This window comes from Pelodiscus sinensis, chromosome 9 (assembly GCF_052426305.1).
Source record: "Pelodiscus sinensis isolate ZL-2025 chromosome 9, ASM5242630v1, whole genome shotgun sequence".
In the NCBI taxonomy this organism is placed as follows: Eukaryota; Metazoa; Chordata; order Testudines; family Trionychidae; genus Pelodiscus; species Pelodiscus sinensis.
Window position 1 is genome coordinate 15,136,463 of NC_143060.1, and position 20,840 is coordinate 15,157,302.

A 20,840-nucleotide genomic window follows, 5' to 3' on the forward strand; every position below is an offset into this window, starting at 1 on the left:
TTACTTAATATGTACCTAAATGAAGCAATAAAAGCCCATGCATCATTATTTTTATTACCCTGGGCTGTAATAAATCATAAGTTAGTTAAGTCTAGTCCAGAAACCACAAGGACAAAATAAAACTCTGTCCTTTAAAGAAACCTTTCAAGACTTACAAGCCCCAGATTGAAACTCCAACAGAAAGCATGCTTAAATAAAATGTCATGCTGATTTTGAAATATCTGTGCTACCTTTCACCCCAGGCCTGAAACATCGATAACATCTTTGTCTGCTCAATTGAGCATTTAAAGTCAGTCTGAAAAGTTTATTTGTGAGTGCAGATGCAGTTGATGAATGGTCCAGAAGCCTCTGATCTGCTGCTTTCTTCATCTTCATGCCCAAGGAAGCTGGTGAAATAGAAAACAACACACTCTTGTAGAGTAAGAGTTAATTTCCTTCCTCTGCCTGTTTTGAAGCAGAGAGAACTCAAGTGTAACTTTGTATGCAAGTTACATGGACGCCTCTGAGGTGCAACAATGTTGGTTAATCAGGATTCTGTGTCCCATTCTGTGAACACTGGTATGACTTTAAATACATTTTGCTTTGACTGTGCCCTCTTTGACAGGGACCCTGGCCAACTTCCAATGCCTAAAAGTGTTCACAATTACAGCATAAAAACAGAAGCGTTTTGGAGTTAGCAGCTCAATTACGTAGCCATTATGAGAAGAGGGTTTTCTGCCTTTACATATACAACATAGTTTCCCCTTCTTAATGCTGTCACAAAGACATAGCCCACAACTGTGTGAGCAGCATTAAAATCAAATATATGTTCCATTGTTTAAAATATCAGTGAGCAGGAGTTCTTTTTAGCAGAATTGCGTAAAGAGACTGGCTGCAAGAAAGGACAGGAAGTGGCAAGGAGGACTGGAAAACCAGGCAAAATAATATTTGCCTTTGCAAATGTTACAAACTTACAAACATAGGCAAGCAGACAAATATTTTCATAGGCTGCCAAGTGAATAGTTTTGCTGGAACACTGACATGACTATAGTTATTACACAGCATGGTCACCAAAGGTACGTCTACACTAGTTCGTTAGTTCGAGCTAGGTAGGGTAATTAGGGCAAGCGGAGTTGCAAATGAAGCCCGGGATTTAAATATCCCGGGATTCATTTGCATGTTCCTGGGCGCCACCATTTTTAAATCCCCCTTAGTCCGAACTCCATGCTCGCGGCTACACGCAGCACTGAGTAGGTAGTTCGAATTAAAGATCCTAATTCGAACTACCATTACTCCTCATTCCATTGCATGAGGAGTAACGGTAGTTTGAATTAGGATCTTTAATTCGAACTACCTCCTCCATGCCGCGTGTAGCCATGGGCACGGAGTTTAGACTAAGGAGGATTTTAAAATGGCGGCACCCGGGAACATGCAAATGAAGCCTGGGATATTTAAATCCCGGGCTTCATTTGCAACTCCGCTTGCCCTCATTACCCTACCTAACTCGAACTAACGAGCTAGTGTAGACGTACCCCTACAGACTAATGTCTTTGCAAAGGTTATTATCCAATAATGCAAATGCAAGAACATTGTGGGAGGCAACCAGCAGCGAAGTACTGCTCAGGTAAGTGGCTAAAACACGGGCAGAATTAAGTGTTTCTGGCATGTTTCACACAAAATTTGGGAAGAGCCTTAAGAGCTTAAGGCCATATTAGGTACATTAGAAATGCACGAAAATAGCTAGTTCTTTTTTGCTGTGGCTTGTTTGCTGGCTTCTCCGTATTTCAAATATTTGAACTGGCTGGATCAGCAGTAGGTATTTTGAAACACTGAACAGGGGAACCAAACAGTGAAGCTATTGGCCCACCTCTGTGACAGTGTAGGCGAGTTTTGCTATCATTGGTGGAGCTGTTCCAAAAGCAGTTATTTCTGAAGAATGTAAAGTAGAATGCTGATTGGCTTGTGTTATGACCTCGTTCTGAGCCATCGTTTTCTAGACATTACTTCCTGTTTGGCCAAAATATCCATGAGACACAATAGATCCAGAGGGGTAGCCGAGTTAGTCTGTAAATGGAAAAACTTAAACAACAACAAATTGTCTTGCAGAAAATTAGAAACTAACAAAACATGTAGATAGTATCATGAGCTTTCATGGGCACAACCCACTTCCATTCATCTGAAGAAGTGAGCTTTGCCCATGAAAGCTCATGATACCCTCTACATGTTTTGTTAGTCTCTAAGGTGCTTCAAGATTATTTGTAGTTTCATAAGATTGGTTCTATATTAATGACTTTTATTTCTTTAAGTGCCTTTTTGATATTACACTTCAGCTTCCTTCAAAATGTATTTCTTCTATAGAAAGCTTATTGCGAATGCAGGCCAAAGTCCCGTGTGCTTCAGCAGCAGCCATGGGCATTGAAAGTTGTGCACTACAAACTACAGAGGGTTGGGAGACCTTCCTGGTTCCTGCCAGGCAGAGCCATGCTGTCCATAGCTCAAATGTGGGTGTCCACCACAAGGGCCCGCACTTTTGTGGGCCTCGCAGTGGCCACTCCAACTGTCCTATGGATGGGAGAGAAATGGGAGATTATGGGGGCCTGCTGCAGTGACAGCAGCAAGGGTCGGCACCCCCCATCTGGCAGCTTGCTCCACTCTGCCACGAGGGAGCCCACCACCCACATGGTGAGTTGGGAGAGTGGGGAGACGATTCCTGCTGCTGTGCCAGGCTCCCATAATCCCACAGGCAGTGTTGCTCAGGGAGGGAGGTAAAGGGAGGAACGAAGGCACAGGTTAGAAAGGAAAAGAGTGGAGCTTGTGGTGAGCAGTTTGCACTGGGTCCTTCACCTGGGGAATTAGTGGGGTTGCGCCAAGCCCCGGGCCCCCTCAGGACAGCCCTGCTGCCAGGATGTACCCTTTGCCCTCCCAGCAGGAAGTTTCAGCACTGACTGAAGTTGAGAGAAGAGGCAGACAAGGAGAGAAGAGGTTGCTGGACTGTAATCCTGTTCTGTGTTTCTTTGCAGAATAAAGTCTTGTTCCTTGTGGTATGTCTGTGTGGAGCAGCTCTGACAGGACTAGTGAGGTGAATACTGGCCCACAACTCAGTACATAAAGGAGCCCCAGGCCCAAAGTTGTGTAAAAAGTCACAAGGCAGGCCTCCCCCACCTCGAGCAGCCTCATACTGGGTCAATGACACATGAACAAGAGTACAAGCTACTGCACAGTCTAGTGATGCTTTGAGGTGACACGAGGATTTGAGAGTATTACTCAATTCAATTTTCTTTCCTTCAAAACAATTTCAAATAGTATAAACAATGTATGTTAAATCCAGTAAATTGAGGACCTGGGCTAGCACATCTAGCACACCTGGGTAGCACTTCTGACTCCAATTTCACTTTAGATGCTATTGCTCTGATTTGGCTTTATTTTTTAATGTGCTGCATTTTGCTGAACATGACACACCTGTCTTCAGAGAAGCCATGTATTAGCTTGCTTTCCGGTGTGCACAAAGTAAAATGCTCTTTCCGCTATCTCTGGAGAATCTTGGCCTTTGTCTACATTTTGAAGTTTAAAATGCAGTCGTGGCAGTGCTTTAGTGCAGCAGTGTGGCTATAGCAGGAGCACTTTGAGAGAACTCTCCCCGTGCTCCAGGTAAGCCACCTCCCAGAAGGGGATAGCTAACTGCACTGGGAGAGCAACTCCCAGAGCTGGAGGCCCCTTTATACTGGTGCTTTACCCAGGGGCTGTGTCTAGACTGGCCAGTTTTTCCAGAAAATCAGTCGCTTTTCCGGAAAAACTTGCCAGCTGTCTACACTGGCCACTTGAATTTCCCCAAAAGCACTGACTTCATACTGTAAGAAATCAGGGCTTTTGGGGAAATACTATGCAGCTCCCGTTTGGGCAAAAGTCCTTTTTGCGCAAAACTTTTGCACAAAAGGGCCAGTGTAGACAGCTGAGATTTGTTTTCTGCAAAATAGCCCCGATCGCGAAAATGGTGATCAGGGCTTTTTTGCGCAAAACCGCATCTAGATTGGCCATGGACGCTTTTCCACAAAAAGTGCTTTTGTGGAAAAGTGTCCATGCCAATCTAGACACTCTTTTCCAAAAATGCTTTTAACGGAAAACTTTTCCGTTAAAAGCATTTGCGGAAAATCATGCCAGTCTAGACGTAGCCAGGGTGTGTGTGTGTATTTTCACACCCATGAGCCAGTACGTTGCAGTGCAGTAAAGTAGCTGTGTAGACTTAGCCTTAGAACACATGGGATTAAAACTCAAGAAAAATCAACAGGCCCCATATAATGCAAGAAATAAAGTATTGTTTGATTAGCCCATTGAAACTGAAGCATAGGCAAATAGCGATGCAAGAACATTAAAAACAAGCAGGAACAGTTAACCCAAGTGTACAGAATGTCAAATCAGAATGACCCATATTAAAAATGTGAATCCCATTCCCATGCCTGCTGGACCTTCCAGGTAACTTCAGTGTGCACTGGGCCAGGCCCTTCAAGAGTAATAAAGAGGCTTGATCAAGTCAACTATAATTATCTTCCGACTAGCTTTGCAAGGTGACAGTCATTTTAGTTTACCCCATATATACTTGATCATAAGCCCGTTCGTTCATAAGACAACCCACCCCCAGTTAAAAATATAGTAAAAATTGCAATGACCCATTCATAAGATGACTCTATATTGGCAGTTTGCAAACTTCTGGTCCCAGCTCATCAGCATAAGGTGCTGGCAAGTCGGGATGTTTTGTTTACCTGGAGCGTTTACTGGCACAGAGCCTCTTAGCCCCCATTGGCCTCAATTCATTGTTCTCAGTCAATGGGAGCTGCGGGAAGCAGTGTTGGCTAAGGGATGTACTGGTCACCCTCTCATTGACCCAGACCAGTGAATAGCAGCCACTGGGAGATGAGACACTCCCTGCCTGCAGATGCTCCAGGTACATAAAATGTCCAGGCACACCTGTGGTTTGCCCTGCTGTGCTGGAAACTAAAGTTTGTCAAACCCTTCCCCTTCCCCCCCACTCCGCTGCCCAAGTTAAAAATAATTGGTAAATCACAATGACACATTCATAAACTAAATTCCTCTCTTTACTGCATCATTTTTTTATCCCCAAAATTAGGTTTATAATCGAGTATATACGTTTAAAAGCATATACCCCGTCATCTGAAGAAGTGGGCTGTGCCCACCAAAGCTCATGATACCATCTACATGTTTTGTTAGTCTATAAAGTGCTACTAGACTATATGCTATACACTTTTAGTAATTTCCTTTAGCAAGTAATAGTTTCAACATCTGGCCCTGTGCATGGCATGCCACCATATTGTGGGGCAGGGTTATTGCACTGTCTTCTTCTCATTCGTTGTCCTCCAGAGCATGCAGACCAGCTGGTCCAGCAACCCCACATTCCATTTATAGCAACATCTAGGGAAAACATGAAGAAAGAAAAGTGTATCACAAAGAAAAGTCTTTTCAAAGGGGATGCTCCCAGCATCACAAACCATATTGACATGCAAACAAAATACTCCGTGCTCACATTGCTAACAACGTCTTGGGTCACTAAGTTGGATAATTAAATATGCTAATTCAGTACCACTTGGACAATGAAAAGATACAAGGTAGTTTTAGTTGAAGTATAATGGTTTTACCTCTCCTGGCTGAGACTAAGAAGGAGCTGGATCACTTTACTTTCTGGGGTACCAGAGGAAGGGGCTAAGAAGGCTTATAGTAGCAGGAGTCCTACTTTAACTTACACCTTTCTGACAGTTATTTTTTCTGCTAGACCTCTTTTTTTCAAGGTGACCATAAGTCCCAATTTGGCTGGGACAGTCCCTTTTTTTAACACCATCCTTGCCATCCTCTTTTTTCCCCCCTTCAAAAGGAGGCATTTCTCCCATTTGCTTTTGCTGACTTGATTAGTTAGCAGGAGCAAAATGGGAGAGAGGAGCATCAGGAGAAATATGATCACCTCTTCCTGATCTGGACATGCAAGTAACACAACTTAAACTCCTTAGACTCAGTAAGCCAAATTCAATACAGCTAAAGTTCTATGCTGATAAGTGAATTTGAGTCCAATGGAGATTTTGCAGCTGTAACACATGCAGTAAGGAGACCAGAACGATGTGTCAGTGACAAATATTAAAAGACTCATAGGACTCACTTACTTATGAAGTTGTCCCTGTGCCCTGTGAAAATTTAGCTGAAAATGTAAATTGAAAACTGGAGAAATGTCCGTAAACAAAGGGCAATGATAAATGGTAATATATCAAATTAGAGGGTTGGGTTTACTGGCGCTCTGCTAGGATTGATGTAAAAACTAGTCTTATTTAACATCTAAATTAATGAGCTGAAGGAAATAAATAGCTATTATGTTTGCCAATGATACTAAATTGGGAGGAGTTAGGAACTCTAGTCAGGAGAGAAATATTATACAAAGGAATCTAAGGACATTAACACCCAGGGTGGAAAATAACAAAATGAGATTTAATTGGAAAAAATTAAACTGTGCTGGAGTAGAGCTAAGGTAGAATAAGTGGAGAAGGGAGAAACTTGGAAGGGAGAAACTTGGGAAGCCTCTGAAATGGAGCAAGCTATAGTATATATCTATATATAAGGTAAGTAAATGATGGAGTTTCAGACATGATAAGGTTTAATGAGCACAATAGCTAGATCCATTTCATGGATGAGTAAGCAGAGACAGCTGAAATACAAAGCAACTCAATGAATGTGTGGCAGAACTAAAGTCAATGGCAAAACTCATCTGGACTTAAATGCTCCAGTCCCTAGGGGTACATCTACACAGCAGCATTATTATGGAAAAACTACCGTTATTCTGAAATAACATAGTGCATGTCTACACTACAAACCTTTATTTCAAAAAAATGTCTAGCTGGAGGACTTCTTGCTCGGACTCATGGTAATTCTCCTTTCACGAGGAGTAAGGGAAGTCAGAGGAAGAGAGTTCTTCCTTTAATTTCCTGCTGTGTAGACAGCTACACAGTTGACATAGCTGAAGTTGCTTAGCTTAATTCAACTTTAGCGTTGCTGTGTAGACGGACTCTAACAGTTCTGATTCCTAGCCCTATGCTTTAGCCACTAGACCACATAGTTCTTAATGATCGCATAAAAAGACCTAAGTAATTGACATACATAATCGTATGACTGGCCGTTCTATTTCAACTCTCCTTTTAGTGTTCTTTATCTCTTTAACTTGGGATCCAAATTTCTTTAATCATCTTTCTAATCCCTCTTACCTTTTCTGTCTGTGATCTCACAGGCAACACCGTGATATCCTCCAGGACATATACATTCACAGCGAGTTTCTAGAAGGTTAATAGTGAAAGGTGGATTGCAGTACTTAGAAACATAGAATCTTAGGCTTGGAAGAGATCTCAGGAGGTCATCGAGTCCAACCCCCAGCTATAAAATCAAGACCAACCCCAACTAAATCTTCCCAGCCAGGGCTTTGTCAAACCAGGACTTAAAAACCTCTAGGAATGGAGACTCCACCAGTAACCCATTCCAGTGCTTCACCACCCTCACGGTGAAAGTTTTTCCTAATATCCAACCTAGACCTTCCCCACTGCAACTTGAAACCATTGCTCCTCATTCTATCATATGTCACCACTGAAAAAAAGCCTCTCTTCAAACCCCTCTTCGGGTATCTGAAGGCTGCTATCAAATCCCCCGTCACTCGTCTGTAGATTAAATAAGCCCAAATCCCTCAGCCTCCTCCCATAAGTCAGTTGCTCCAGCCCCCTAATCGTTTTCATTGCCCTCCGCTGGACTCTCTCCAACATGTCCACATCCTTTCTGTAATGGGGGGTATGCGGGGAGGAGGGTAGAGAATTGGACGCAGTACTCCAGATGTGGCCTCACCAGTGCTGTATATTATTATACTGAACGTTTTTCTACAGACTCCTGTTTCTATACACAGACAGGCAAAGAGACTGCCTCTGGTGTAGAGACCTTCTTTTCTTTATATGCGTGTGCAACACCAAGAAGAACAGGGCCCACATCCCAGAATTCATTGTCTGACTACTGGTGACAATGGTCACTCGAAAACATTGTTCATGGCACATTATCCTACATGGAATGCCAACAGGACTCAAGGCCTAATACGTTATTTAAACAAGTGTAATCAGCAGAGGAATCAGTTAAGAGCTATAATCAAACTGGCTGGTACCTGAATCAATAATTTCTGTGCTAGATACATTTAGATGGTAACCAGATTCTCATCAGGACTTTTGCAGATGCAAATTTGAATTAGGCACTTGAAAAATATCTTCTTTTATTAGCAAAACCTACACACCATATATCTCCATTTAGAAAATGGGCTTTTTATTCAATTTAATTACTTTCCTCCAGCATTTTTAAATCATTGTCAGCTTCAAAATAAGGGCCTCGTCAGTTAAAAATGGAGGGAAAGAAAAGATACAACACTGAACATCTCTGATGATGATGATGATGATAACAGTACTTAGCACTTATATGGTGCTTTTCATCTTCACAACACTTTCACAACACTAATTAATGCTGAGACATTAGGACGATGGTAACACTCTCAAAAGCAAAGAAACAGACAAAGACATGAACTTTTCTTTTAATGAATAATTGAGGTGGGAACTGTTTCTTAAATGTAACTGATAAAGATACTTGCTAAAATGGTGTTAACTTGCTACTGCTGCAACTAAACAATGGAAATTTATGAATGAAATTATTTTTCTTAATATATTTTCTTTATAATGTAGCTAACCAGGATGAATAGGAGAAAGGAATGAACACAGATTACCAGCCAGTTAAGCCTCCTACCTATGCTCTGGTCTACACTGAGGAGTTATTTTGAAATAACTCCCCTTATTTTGAAATAATAATTGGAGCATCCAAACTACCAAGTCCTTTATTTCAAAATAAGGGGCTGATTATTTCAAAATAATAACTCCTGCTTTCCACAAGGAATAACGCTTATTTCGAAACGGTTATTTTGAAATAGTGGCAGTGTGGACACTCCACTGCTGCTGTTTTGAAATAACTACCCCCAGAGTCATTCAGATTAATTACTCCTCAGTGATTTCTGGGGCTCTAAGTCAAGGTAGCATGTTCACATTAAGGGAGCCTGCCTCAGATTAATTTTGAGGCTTCCCTGTAGTGTCGACAGGCTATTTTGAAATAGTTGCATCAGGAGTTATTATTTTAAAATAAGTTATTTTGAAATAATTTCCTAGTGTAGACACTATGACTCCTCTGTTCACACTACAGAAGTATTAAACGTGAGATTCTACCTTTCAGAAAGGCAATTCCATTGCCTTGGCATGGAGCACACTGACAGGAACTGGACTCCAGCTGGAACTCTTCAAGGGCACGCTTCATATTTTCCCTTAGTGTATTTGCATGTCCAAAGTCTGTTGCAGTCACCAGTTCAGTCAGGGGTTCTACCTAAGCGAGGTGGGGTGGGAAGAGAGGAAGAAACCACTGTGTTAATTCCTAAGGTCAAGATGTTTTCAGACAGTCAGCCCTGCACTGCAACCTATGGTGTGTGGGACCTCAGCTTTGGAACAAAATGTAGACCTTGTGTTTTGAGATTTGTGATCTGTGGGGATGTCAATAAAAGCTTTCAAAATGGGAATGTATTAGTCATCAATGGAACAGACTAAATATTCTCTCCATCAGCTCCAGCTTTCCAGTTGACTTGTGCTTCGGGCTGGTGAAAAAAGAGAGCAGCAATTTAATGAAAACGCTTTCATTCACCCCTCTCTTCCAGTTCAAAAGTTTGACCAGCTATAGAGTTGTCTGAAAACTGGGGGGGAGGGAAATTTCACAAAAGTTTCAACAAACATTTTCTGATTTTGAAATTTCATGAAAATTCATTAAAAATTGGAAAAAAGACCCCAACATCTGAATCAACACTACTTAGATTGACTCCTCGCTTTCTCCTCTGTTGGGTTGGGTTGCCACCAATTTGGGTTTTATCTGACAGTCTGGATTTGGCTTCTGAGTGCAGGTGCCATGTAGGCTTGCTCAGTGTCTAGTTTTTCACCAGAAAGTCTGGTTGAAGAGGGGTCCTGGCAGTGTCTGGTCAGACGAACTGACTGAACATTCAGATACCACAGGGCAGGGGGATGCACCTGGTCATTACCCCAAGCCAGCCCCTGGTCAGCCTGGGCCTCTCCTACACGCAGGCAACCTCCTTATTAGGCTGCAGCAATAATGAGCCTCGCTGAGTTGGGGGAGGGAGCACTCTATGGGCGGTGGAGGCTTGAGGGAAGAGGTGGCGGGGCCTGGAGAGAAGAGGCAGGGCAAGGGCACAGTCTCGGGGGCCTGGTTACCAGCAATTAGAAAGGTGGCCACCCTACCTTTAGGGCTGAAAACCTGCCCAGGATGCATTGTTTCTACAGTACAATGACTATGTTCATGCACTGCCCTTGTACAGATAGATTTTTAATTGCAGCACAATCACTGCTGCATGTGCAGCCTGATTACTCAATGAAATGTTCCCATTACCACCAAATGTGGGTTACTCTACACTGACTGCACGCTTCTTTCAGACATGTTTAGTGAACATACCCACGCAGCCCCAAATGCACGGGTACAAATAGCGGTGAATAGGGCGGCACAGCTTAGCGCAATAAAGATGGACTTGAAGGGTGAGTATGTACTTGAGTACATCCCCAAGCCAACCCCTCTCTACACTATCGCCTCTAGCTGCATAGCATTCTGCTGCCTCCCCTCAGTGGGAATCTTTTCCTGGAAAAGATTCCAGCTCCTTGTTGCTGGAGCCTTTCCCCACCACAAGGGAAGTTTCTGGCAGAAGGGAAAGTCTTCCCCTTGCCACAGCCTATCCTCACTTGGGCAAATTGCTCCAGAAAAGGGGAGCTGCTGAAGTCTTTCCCTGCTGCCTTACTGTGGCCAGAGCCACACACACCACAGTGTGGACACACTGCACTTTTCACTGCAGCATGTAGTGAGACATCTGCTACCTGCTTCCACGTGTGCAGTGTAGGACAATTGTGATCTAAGTCTAAAGCTCCCCACCCAAGTATCTGGAAGACCTGACCTATCATCTAGCACCATTTTCTTCCCATCAGCTCTGCAGAGAGAAAGAGCTGGACTTTCCTCTCTTTTGTGCATCCTTCACAGAATAATTACATGAAGTTCCTGCTGCAGGGACAAATTCAGCCATCCATTACAGTTCTGCACCTCCACAAGTACAGAGGACATGCACAGGTGTAAGTGAGGGCACGCACTGAATATCATAAGGTTGCTGAGGGTAGAATTTGGTACTGAGTAGAACCTGGTGTAACAGAGAGTAGGATTTGCCCCACAGATTGTTCATGGAAGATGATAACACAGTGACCAGTAAGAATAAAGTCTGAGGATTCCTTAGCTAAATTTGCATGGCTGGTCAATAGAATAAAAGGACCAGCTCCTCAGTTTGCAACACTTGAGAATCCAGCCCAAATTCATTATTGTAAGCTGAGCAAATTTGCTATGCAGGCCATAAGGACACGGTGAACGTGAGGCCCCACAATATCATGTGTATAGGTTCATGTCAATTCAAAAGCCAAATGCATTTTAAGGAGAAATGTATTTTCATGTTACTGCCACAGTATCTTCATTTCTCAACAATGAGCTGTGATCCATCTTTTAGTTCTTGAATTTGTATCATACAAATAAGGAAATGGCTTGAGAATAACCTGCCAAGTGCCTTTAGTAGATAATTTATGAGCTGTTTTCCTTTATTTTTCCCCACTGAAGCATTTTTAGGACTGGTATTTAGTTGCACACTACTGGTGCTTTTGATCTTCATACTACTCAAGGATATTAAGCAGGGAAATTAAAGGTTATATATGCCAAATCCAAATTGTATCAATATGTGGTTTCTACTGGTTGATCTAGTCACTGATACCAGAATCTAAAAGGCTAGAAAAAAACAAGCCTCAGTTTCAGAATTTTATTCAAATGGGATACTAAGTGTGACTTGCACAAGTACAGACACTGACATCTCTGGGACTCAATGCAATTAAGAAACCATGGGTAGGTTACCTGAAACAGTTGATTTTATATCCTCCTTTAAACCTGCAGTGAGTTCTAGTTAACAAAGAAACGCATGATATTGTCCAAGCAGAAGAGCTGAAGGTCAGAAGAGTCGAGTGGATTGAGGGAAAGCTCAAAACATGGATATTATGTGACATTTTTATTACAAAAAGTGGGGGGGAAAACCCAATATAATCAGTGCCAAGCCAGAGCAAGCTATGAGGCCCTGGAAAAATAAACACCTATCTGAGCATGGATGCATAGATTGCCAAAGTATCAAGAGCATATCTACTAGAGATAAAATAAACACTAGCTATGGACCCAACCCAAAGAATTTTATCTGGATCCAGACTTCAAATAAACACCCCCAAGGTCCAGTGGGTTTGAATCAGGGCTTTTGGGTTCAGATTACAGTAGATTCAAAAATGGCTTTTCTAATGAAAAGAGAAAAGAACACATTTCCACCAAAATGTTCCACAGAAAATTTAGACATTTTGGTGAAAAGTTTCCATCAAAACCCAAACATTTTGGTCTGGAATTATTGCCATATTGCAGCTGCCATGTGCCCTAATTCTCCGACCTGACCCAAGCTCTCTGGTTGCACTCCATGTCCCATGATGCACTATGGTGCCTCTTATTGCTGAGTCATCGGTCATCCTATTGCTGAGTCATGGGGAGTCCCTAGCTGCAGTGCCTGATGGGAGATGTAGTCTGTCCAAGGGAATCAGGCCTACAGAGGAATATGAGGCACCTGAGCTACAAATCCAATGATGCACTGGGAGGGAGGGAAATTATTCCAAATCAAAATATATCTTTTGGGATACGAGTGTTTAGTTTTCTGACAAAAAGGTTTTTTTTGGACACTTTCCCCACAAACATTAATTTAACCCAAACCCAATTTTCCATTGAAGAGGAATTCAACAAAAAACAGCCCTAGTGCAGGGCCATACAAAAAAAGAATATTCTTCTGCCTTCACTATAGTCAGCCAAACATTAAGGCTACGTCTACATTGGCAAGATTTTGCTCAAATTCTTTTAACGCAAGAGTTTTTGCATTAAAGTATTTGCACAAGAGAGCGTCTACACTGGCATGTGCTTTTGCACAAGAGATGTGCTTTTGAGCAAAAGCATCCATGCCAGTGTAGACACTCTCTTGTGCAAGAAAGCTCCAATGGCCATTTTAGCCATTGGGCTTTCTTGCACAAGAAATTCATGTTGCCTGTCTACACTGGCCTCTTGCACAAGAACAGTTGCGCAAGAGAGCTTATCTCTGAGCGGAAGCATCATCGTTCTTGCGCAAGAAGAACTGATTTCACACGTTAGAACGTCAGTGTTCTTGCGCAAGACTCCCCCCCAGTGTAGACAGGCAGCATGTTTTTGCACAAAAGCTTTTGTGCAAAATCTTGCCAATGTAGACGTAGCCTAAATGAGCTAATTGTGACATTAAAAATGATGAGGCTCTATTGATATTTTCCCCTTATTTTTCACTTTCATGCTCCTCTACATACAACACCCAGCCAAGACTGAAAAAGGAAAACTTGGTAAAAATCTATGCTCATGAGCTTTAGATAGTCTAAACAAAGAGGCAGATTTCTTGCTGTTCTGAACCAAACAGAATTGCTACTACACAGTAGAGATGTAACAGTGCAGTTGATTAACTGATTAACTGATAAGCAAAAGCTTATAGGTCAACGCGATAGACGACATGCATTTCCCTCTACGCCTTACCAGTAAATTTTTTAACAGGCTGGCCAGCAGCCCAGCTCAGTCCTGGCTTGCACTGGATCCTGGACCTACCCTGTCAGGCGGGCAGGCAGCCCGGCTCAGCTCCAGCTCATGCTGGGACTGGGAGCTCAGACCCCTCCCTCCCAGACAGGGGCTGCCAGGGGACGATAGAATAATCGACTAAGCGATAAGAATTCATGAGGTTAATCGACTATTCAATTAACGATATTTTACATCCCTACTACACAGTGCATGGTAAATATGGAAAGGAAGAGTAATCCAGAAAAAAGGAAGGTCGTTGGGATTTGAGTGTTCATTTTTTTTTTTACAAAAAAGTTATTTTTCTGTGACAAAACAGACACTTTCCCCCAAAATAGGAAGGTCCCTGATTATTCAGAACCTCTGATCTGAATGTATGCAAGGGGGAGAATGGTCCCACTGTTGAAGGGAACTTTCCTGGCTTCCACACCATCCCAGTGAAATTGGCTAGTGAAAAGCCCTGAAGCCCCACCCCCACTTATTTTACCCAGAGGCCTCCCTGACCTCTTGGTTTCTCTTCCCACTCTCCTGTGTGTCAAAGTCTTTGTAACGCCAACAAGGCTGGGCTGTGTCTCTGGCTCTGCTGTGCAGCTCAGCGTGGGCCCCTTCTCTCTTCTTAGCTCAGCCAAACGCTGTCTGACCCAGACAATTCCAGCTCTCACGGATGATGGAGGACAGGACCACTGGCCTCCTGATCCCCTTGTTAGCCTGCCTGCCCTGTCAATCAGGCTGACCTGAAGTGTTTTCCCATTGCTCCCGGGGACCTGATTTCTCATTGACCCTTCCCGTTTCTTTTGGTACAGAGAGGTAGCCAACCAGTGACTCGCAACTAAGTTTTAGTCAATCATCTCCATGTTTTCCAAGTCTCCTATGGCACTTGACTAATTGAGGTTCTATAGTGTATTATTTACAATACCTTAATCTTGATGATTTCAGGGTTGTACTGCACTGCATCTCCCCACTCTTGCATTAGCTGAGCAGTTGGCAGATCTTTGTAGGCAAGTGTCGTGATGTGTTCACTCCCTCCTCCACGAACAAGGGCTATGAAATCTTCCACAACTTTCTTTTGTTTGATGCTGTCTGCAACCATGGATAAAGGAAGCAGCTCAGCTTAGCTACTTCTTAGTGGGCCACAAATAAAATAGAAAGCCAGGCGCAAAGCTGACTCCGCCAGTTACATATCCCATTTAGAAAGGAAATGAGAACGGTCACAATTATTTATATGCAGCCAAATATCTGGCACGCACTACTCCCTCCATTGCAAAGGGAGAAGGTAGTGACTGCAAAGGGAGTGGTGCTTGAGTGAAGATTTAAAGATTAGGCTCATGGTTTTTCCTTGGACATTACTGTAAATGAAACAAACAAACAATAGATTCTCGCACAGATTTTAAAGGAAGGAGGGAGCAGGGGTTTTCAATGTTTTTTTCATGACCCGGTTAAAGAAAATTGTTGATGCCCATGACCCAACATGAATTTTCCCAAAATTTCCCCCAGCTGGAGCCCTATACTAGAGTGTGGGCTCCAGTATAGGAGTGAGGAGCTTTGGGGTATAGGCAGGGGCTCTGACTTTGGGGGAGACATGGCTGGGGTAGGGAGGGCTTACCTTGAGCAACTCCTGGTCAGTGGTGCAACAGGAGTGCTAAGGCAGCTTCCTGCCTCTCCTGGCACTACAGACCATGCTATGCCTCAGATGCAGCCAGCAGCAGGTTCCCAGCCAATGGGAGTGCAGAGCTAGTGCTCAAGGCAGGAACAGTGCATGCAGCCCTGTTGCTTCCCCCCACCTCCCTACTTAGGAACCAGGCCTGTTGCTGGCCACTTCCGGGCAACGGCGCAATGTGTGCTGCTAGAACAGGCAGGTAGCCTGCCTGAGCACTTGCACTGGCCACCTGATCACCCTGCAGCAATGAGACCCAGTGCCTGACATTCCATGATCCTGTGCCAGGTCACAACCCATAGTTTGAAAACAACTGAACTAGGTCACTTAGTCATAGGTGAAAGAATAATAAATCAGCTTCCCCTTATTGTAGCAATCATTGAAAAGCAGCAGAAACTACAACTAGTGCAAGGTGCAGCACTTCCTCTTCCTTGCATAAAAAGTATGGCTTGATTCTACTTTAAGGCTGCGTCTACACTGGCATGATTTTGCGCAAATACTTTTAACGGAAACGTTATTCCATTAAAAGTATTTGCGCAAAAGAGCATCTACACTAGCATGTATGCTTTTGCGCAAAAGACATCTTTTGCGCAAAAGCATCCATGCCAGTGTAGACATTCTCTTGTGCAAGAAAGCTCTGATGGCCATTTTAGCCATCGGGCTTTCTTGCGCAAGAAATTAACATGGCCGTCTACAGTGGCCCTCTTGCGCAAGAATACTTGTGTAGGACAGCTTATCCCTGAGCGTGAGTATCAGAGTATTTGCTCAAGAAGCACTGATTTTGTACAGTACAAAGTCAGTGTTCTTGCGCAAATGCTCGCAGCCAGTGTAGACAGGTGGCAAGTTTTTGAACAAAAACGGATGCTTTTGCACAAAATCTTTCCAGTCTAGACATACCCTAAGGGTAAAATTCACATGTAATGGTTCAAAATCAAACTCCATAAAAGAAAGCCCATTTCCTGTGTACAGATCTATTTTGCTCCTGAAATGGAGCATAGATTGCTCTAACACAAAAAAAGGAAACACAAAGCACAAGACTATATTATGTTTACCTCCAATTTCCTTTAAAACGGCGTTACAACCAGCAACAGACATTCCCAAACTTATATAAACTCCATAGATATTTGCACCAACTTTAAATCCATGATTGACACAGGACTGGATATCACTTAAAGAGTAACCTAAAAACACAGTAAAACATCACATATGGACAAAAACAACACTCCACTGTGAGCACTTTATGCTGATGGGTTTGCCCCTGTGACGGGGCATATCTACCCCACACTGAAGGGCAGAGAGTTGGGTATAAAAGCTTAGGGAGCCACTCTGTTGGGGCGGTCCACCAGAGGGGAAGGAGCTTGGGCCAGAGCTCTCGAGTTATTCACTCAGTTATTCCTCCAGCAGCCACTCAGGGAGCAGCCCCAGCAGGCGCCCAGGGAGCAGTGCCCACAGCCGCCCAGGGAGCAGCATCCACAGCCCCAGCAGCTGCCCAAGGAGCAGCACCAGCAGCCACCTCTAAAGCCCCAAAGACAGCCGGGACTGTCCCTAAGGGGAGCCCCTCACAGGGGTTCAACGGACTGAACAACCCACAGAGAGTGGTAGGAAGTAGCCAGGGCAGAGGATTAGCCTCCGGGGAACTCGGTGCATATTGGCAGGAAACCCCGCTGAACAGGCAGCAGAACTTGCCTCTGCCTCCAGGTCCCTGGACTGGGATCCGGTGGAGCAGGAGGGCCCAGGTCCCCCTACCTCTCCTACCTCTGCTCCTCCCCCAAACAGGCAGCTCCCTAGCCTTTGGATGGTTTACCTGGTGACCAGGCCTCAAAGCCATAAATACCCTGATAGAGGGACCTGTACTTTTGATTAAGGCCTTAAGTACCCTGATAGAGGGACCCATACCCTTGACTAGGCCTTCAAGCCATATAAACCCTGGGAGAGGGGCACTAGTTAAATTGAACCTGAGGGTTGTGTTGGCCCTAGTGAAAAGGAACTTACAGCAGACGTTGGGGACTTTCTGTACCGTCAAGGGGGGGGGGTGCCTTTCAACAGCCCCCCACAGAGAATTTTTAGGGCCCAATCCTGTTCTAAAAATGGATCTGGTGCCCTCACCTTTTAGCCTTCAGTGACTTTCATAGAACTGAGTGCTCTCAGGATCAGGCTTTTAGTAAAGAAAAAAGTTCCTCTCAATTTCAAGAGCTTATCTGTTTGTGCGTATGGGGTACCTCAAATGTCATGGAATTCCTGGCACTGAGGAAGTGGCACATGACAAATCATCACAACATAACGATATGGTTATCTCTTTTCACCCAAACCCGGCCACAAGTTATACATTTGCAAATTAATGACTAAGAGTCCAATCCTGCAAACATTTGCCACTGAACATAGTGCTTACCACACGGAGTGATTTAAATGTGACTATTTAGGGCTGTGAACTGTGCATTCAGCAGCAAAGTTGTGGAATTTGTCCCTAAATATGTTAGCAGTTAAGGTCCCAATTTGGAAATGTACTTAATCATATGACTTACTTTATGCACATTATTAGTCCCATTGAAATTAGACATGTGCTTTAGTATCTAGCTGAACTGGGGCCTTAACAAGCACAGACCATGCACTCCCTTTCACTTCACCAACAACAGCAATACAGCTTGCAATCACATTTGACAGGTATTCACTTTCCTTCAGGGAATAAAACTAGCATTAAATTAGTGCCCCTGGACTCAATAAAAGGGGTTTATCATAATTAAATTGACTATTCCACTTATCAAACTGGCAAAAAGATTTCAGCTTTAAAATCTAACTGGCATTGTGGCAAATCCATCGAATTGATCCTCCATTCATACTTACATTGCCTATTTCTTTAATTCAAGGACTGTCTTTTGCTATGTTTAAGTGCAGTGCCTAATCCCATGGGAACTGAAGCTTCTAGACACTATTGTGATGCCAGCAATAAACAGTAATTGTAATACACTGATGTTTAGATGTGAGCTACAGCTAGAGAAAATATATAACTTGAAATGGGCCCAAAACAAAAACTTAGCTCTTGAATAACACAGAAATTTTGAATACCTGAAATCCAGATACAAGTTCTGCCCTTCTGATAGGGATATAAAAATAGTTTAAAATACTGTGTAATTGATTTTGTTACATGGTTAAATGGGCGCCGTGGGCACCCAGCACGGTCCCAGGCTGCTGGCCTCGTAGGAATTTAACCGGTAACTGGAACCAATAAGCATACGCTTATCAGTTAACCGATTAAACTCTTACAACCCTACTCTTTGGCTCAAGTGTAAATATAGCATTAACTGCTCCACAGAAGAGCAAACAGAGAGTGGACACTGCTGTGTACCACAAAAAGTATTTTTTCAAGTAGGCACTGAAAGCCTAGTAGGCACTCAACCTCTCATGCCAATGGATAGACAAAAGAAAGCTTCTATTGATCATTATCCCATATCTCGTTCTACGCAACATAGGCTAATCCTTGTAAAGGAGCAGAGTCAAACAGCCAGAGCAGCTTCAGGCAGAACATTCACCCAGAAAATGATTCACTGTTTCCTAGATTCCTGCCCCATGGAAAAGTTTTGGAGGCTGCAGGAGTTATACCCCTGTCATTTGTAAAGCTCTGAGAAAAAGAACACGAGTTTTGGCTTTCAACTCCAATAGAGGTTTAACTACGTAATTCTTCTTCATTGCAATGTCTAGTCAGCTTTGGAAAGATCAACTACAGGGCCTGGTATAGTAAAGCAATAAAACCCAGCTGCCCTAGCTGAAGTTGATGACCATGGAGGGTGCTCAACACTATTTGAATATTAGGCTCTTGGTTTACATATGGAAGGGGAGAGCATTATCTTAGTATTTCTATGGGTTTACATAGGAGTAATGCTGCAGACTTCAGCGCTCCCTCCCCACCTCAGCCTCATATCACCTCAGGCTTACCCTTCTTTATCCACAGAGCCTAATCTCACCGGGGGGCCGACAGACTAGCCAGACCCTTTGGGAAGGTGTGTGTGTGTGGTGGGGGGACTCTGCACTTCTGGAAGGGATGGGGTGTTGGGCATAAAGGGTGGTGTTGGGGCAGCCAGCCCTCAGCACTGCCTAGAGAGCACTGCATTGCCTCCCCACCCCTGCAATGCTCAATGACACCTGGAGTGTGCCATGCAGGGCTCCAATGGCTATTTAAAGGGCCTGCCATGGTAGCAGCAGTAGCCCGGAGACCCAGGCCCTTTTGAATTGCTGAGCCTCGGGACAGTTGTCCCCTTTGTCCCTCCCCCCTCGGTGGTCCTGATCCCCACAGAGCCATGTCTGGAGGATGAGGTCAGAATAATGCTGCGGAGATAACAATTGTTTCCTAGATAGAAGTGTGTGTGGGAGCAAAAGTAATAGATCTGACCCCAAAACTTTAAAAACTGGTCTTTCATTAAATGATCTACAGTATTGGATACACATACCTTCCTTTTGGAGTTCGTCACTGTTCACAATCAAAGTATATTCATAGATGCCGCCAAGAGTAGCTTCCGTGATGTAATGCGTCCCATAATCTCTGTAGAGTTCTCTGTATTCACCATAGCTGTACTCTAAAGGCAGCTGATGGAGTCTCTGCAGGAACTCATAATGGAGCATCAGAGTCCGAGGCTTTAGTTTGTAACGGGCAACATCCAGCTCTGAACGGGCATGGATAAATTTGCTGGACTACATGAAATGTAGACACAGAACAGCATCCAAGTGAAATGAGGTACATGATGCTCCATGAAGTGTATGTTACCTCACTAAGTGTTATATATACTTTATGTGCATTGTATACACGGATGTTCCTGGATGCTATTAAACAGCATACACAAATCCATATACTCTGCATAGACCTTCTGTTATAAAATGTGGCTCTATCAAAACTTAAAGTAAAAGGAGAAATTGTACACAATGGAACCAAAGACATTCCCTCAAACAAACTATTGTCCAACACAAAGTACAGCACATCGTTCCCCCTTTTGGGGCAAAAACCTGGGTAATAAAACAGACCTTCCACTATGCCCTAAAGGCATCCAGACTCAGGTTTGTTTGGGACAACAGGTAAATACTTCCAAGAGCTGAGGATCTTTCTAGTGAAAAAGCCCTCCAATCAAATCTAGGCCCATTATTGGGCCCAAGGGAGGACCCATTGGGTGGAATTCGGTGGTCTGTTTTATAGAAGTCAGATTAGATTATTATAGTGGGCCCCTCTGTCCTCAAAAATCAATGAACGTGTGAGAGTTACCTCAGATCCTCCTTCTCTCTCTCATGGGTGGCTACTGCAAGAACTTCTTGCTGATGAACATTACCAGAGCAATCTTCTCCTTTTCCTGACCGAGGAAGCTCTATCTGGGGTTTTTGCCATGCACTGTCCAGGCAAGTCCAAGCTACAGGGACACTATGCTCCTGA

General features: G+C 43.6%; 1 protein-coding gene across 1 annotated transcript in view; it reads right to left on the reverse strand.

Annotated features, from left to right (window-relative positions):
* Positions 1-4,272: 4,272 nt before the first annotated feature.
* Positions 4,273-20,840, reverse strand: part of C8B (complement C8 beta chain) — a 33,876-nt gene continuing 17,308 nt past the window's right edge. Inside the window, exons 7-12 of the mRNA XM_006133495.5 lie at positions 19,873-20,113; positions 16,483-16,611; positions 14,693-14,856; positions 9,261-9,414; positions 7,233-7,301; positions 4,273-5,403 (exon numbers count right to left, since the gene is read on the reverse strand). Coding sequence (XP_006133557.3) covers positions 5,252-5,403; positions 7,233-7,301; positions 9,261-9,414; positions 14,693-14,856; positions 16,483-16,611; positions 19,873-20,113 — 909 coding nt within the window. The 3' untranslated portion in view covers positions 4,273-5,251. The remainder of the gene's footprint in view (positions 5,404-7,232; positions 7,302-9,260; positions 9,415-14,692; positions 14,857-16,482; positions 16,612-19,872; positions 20,114-20,840) is intronic.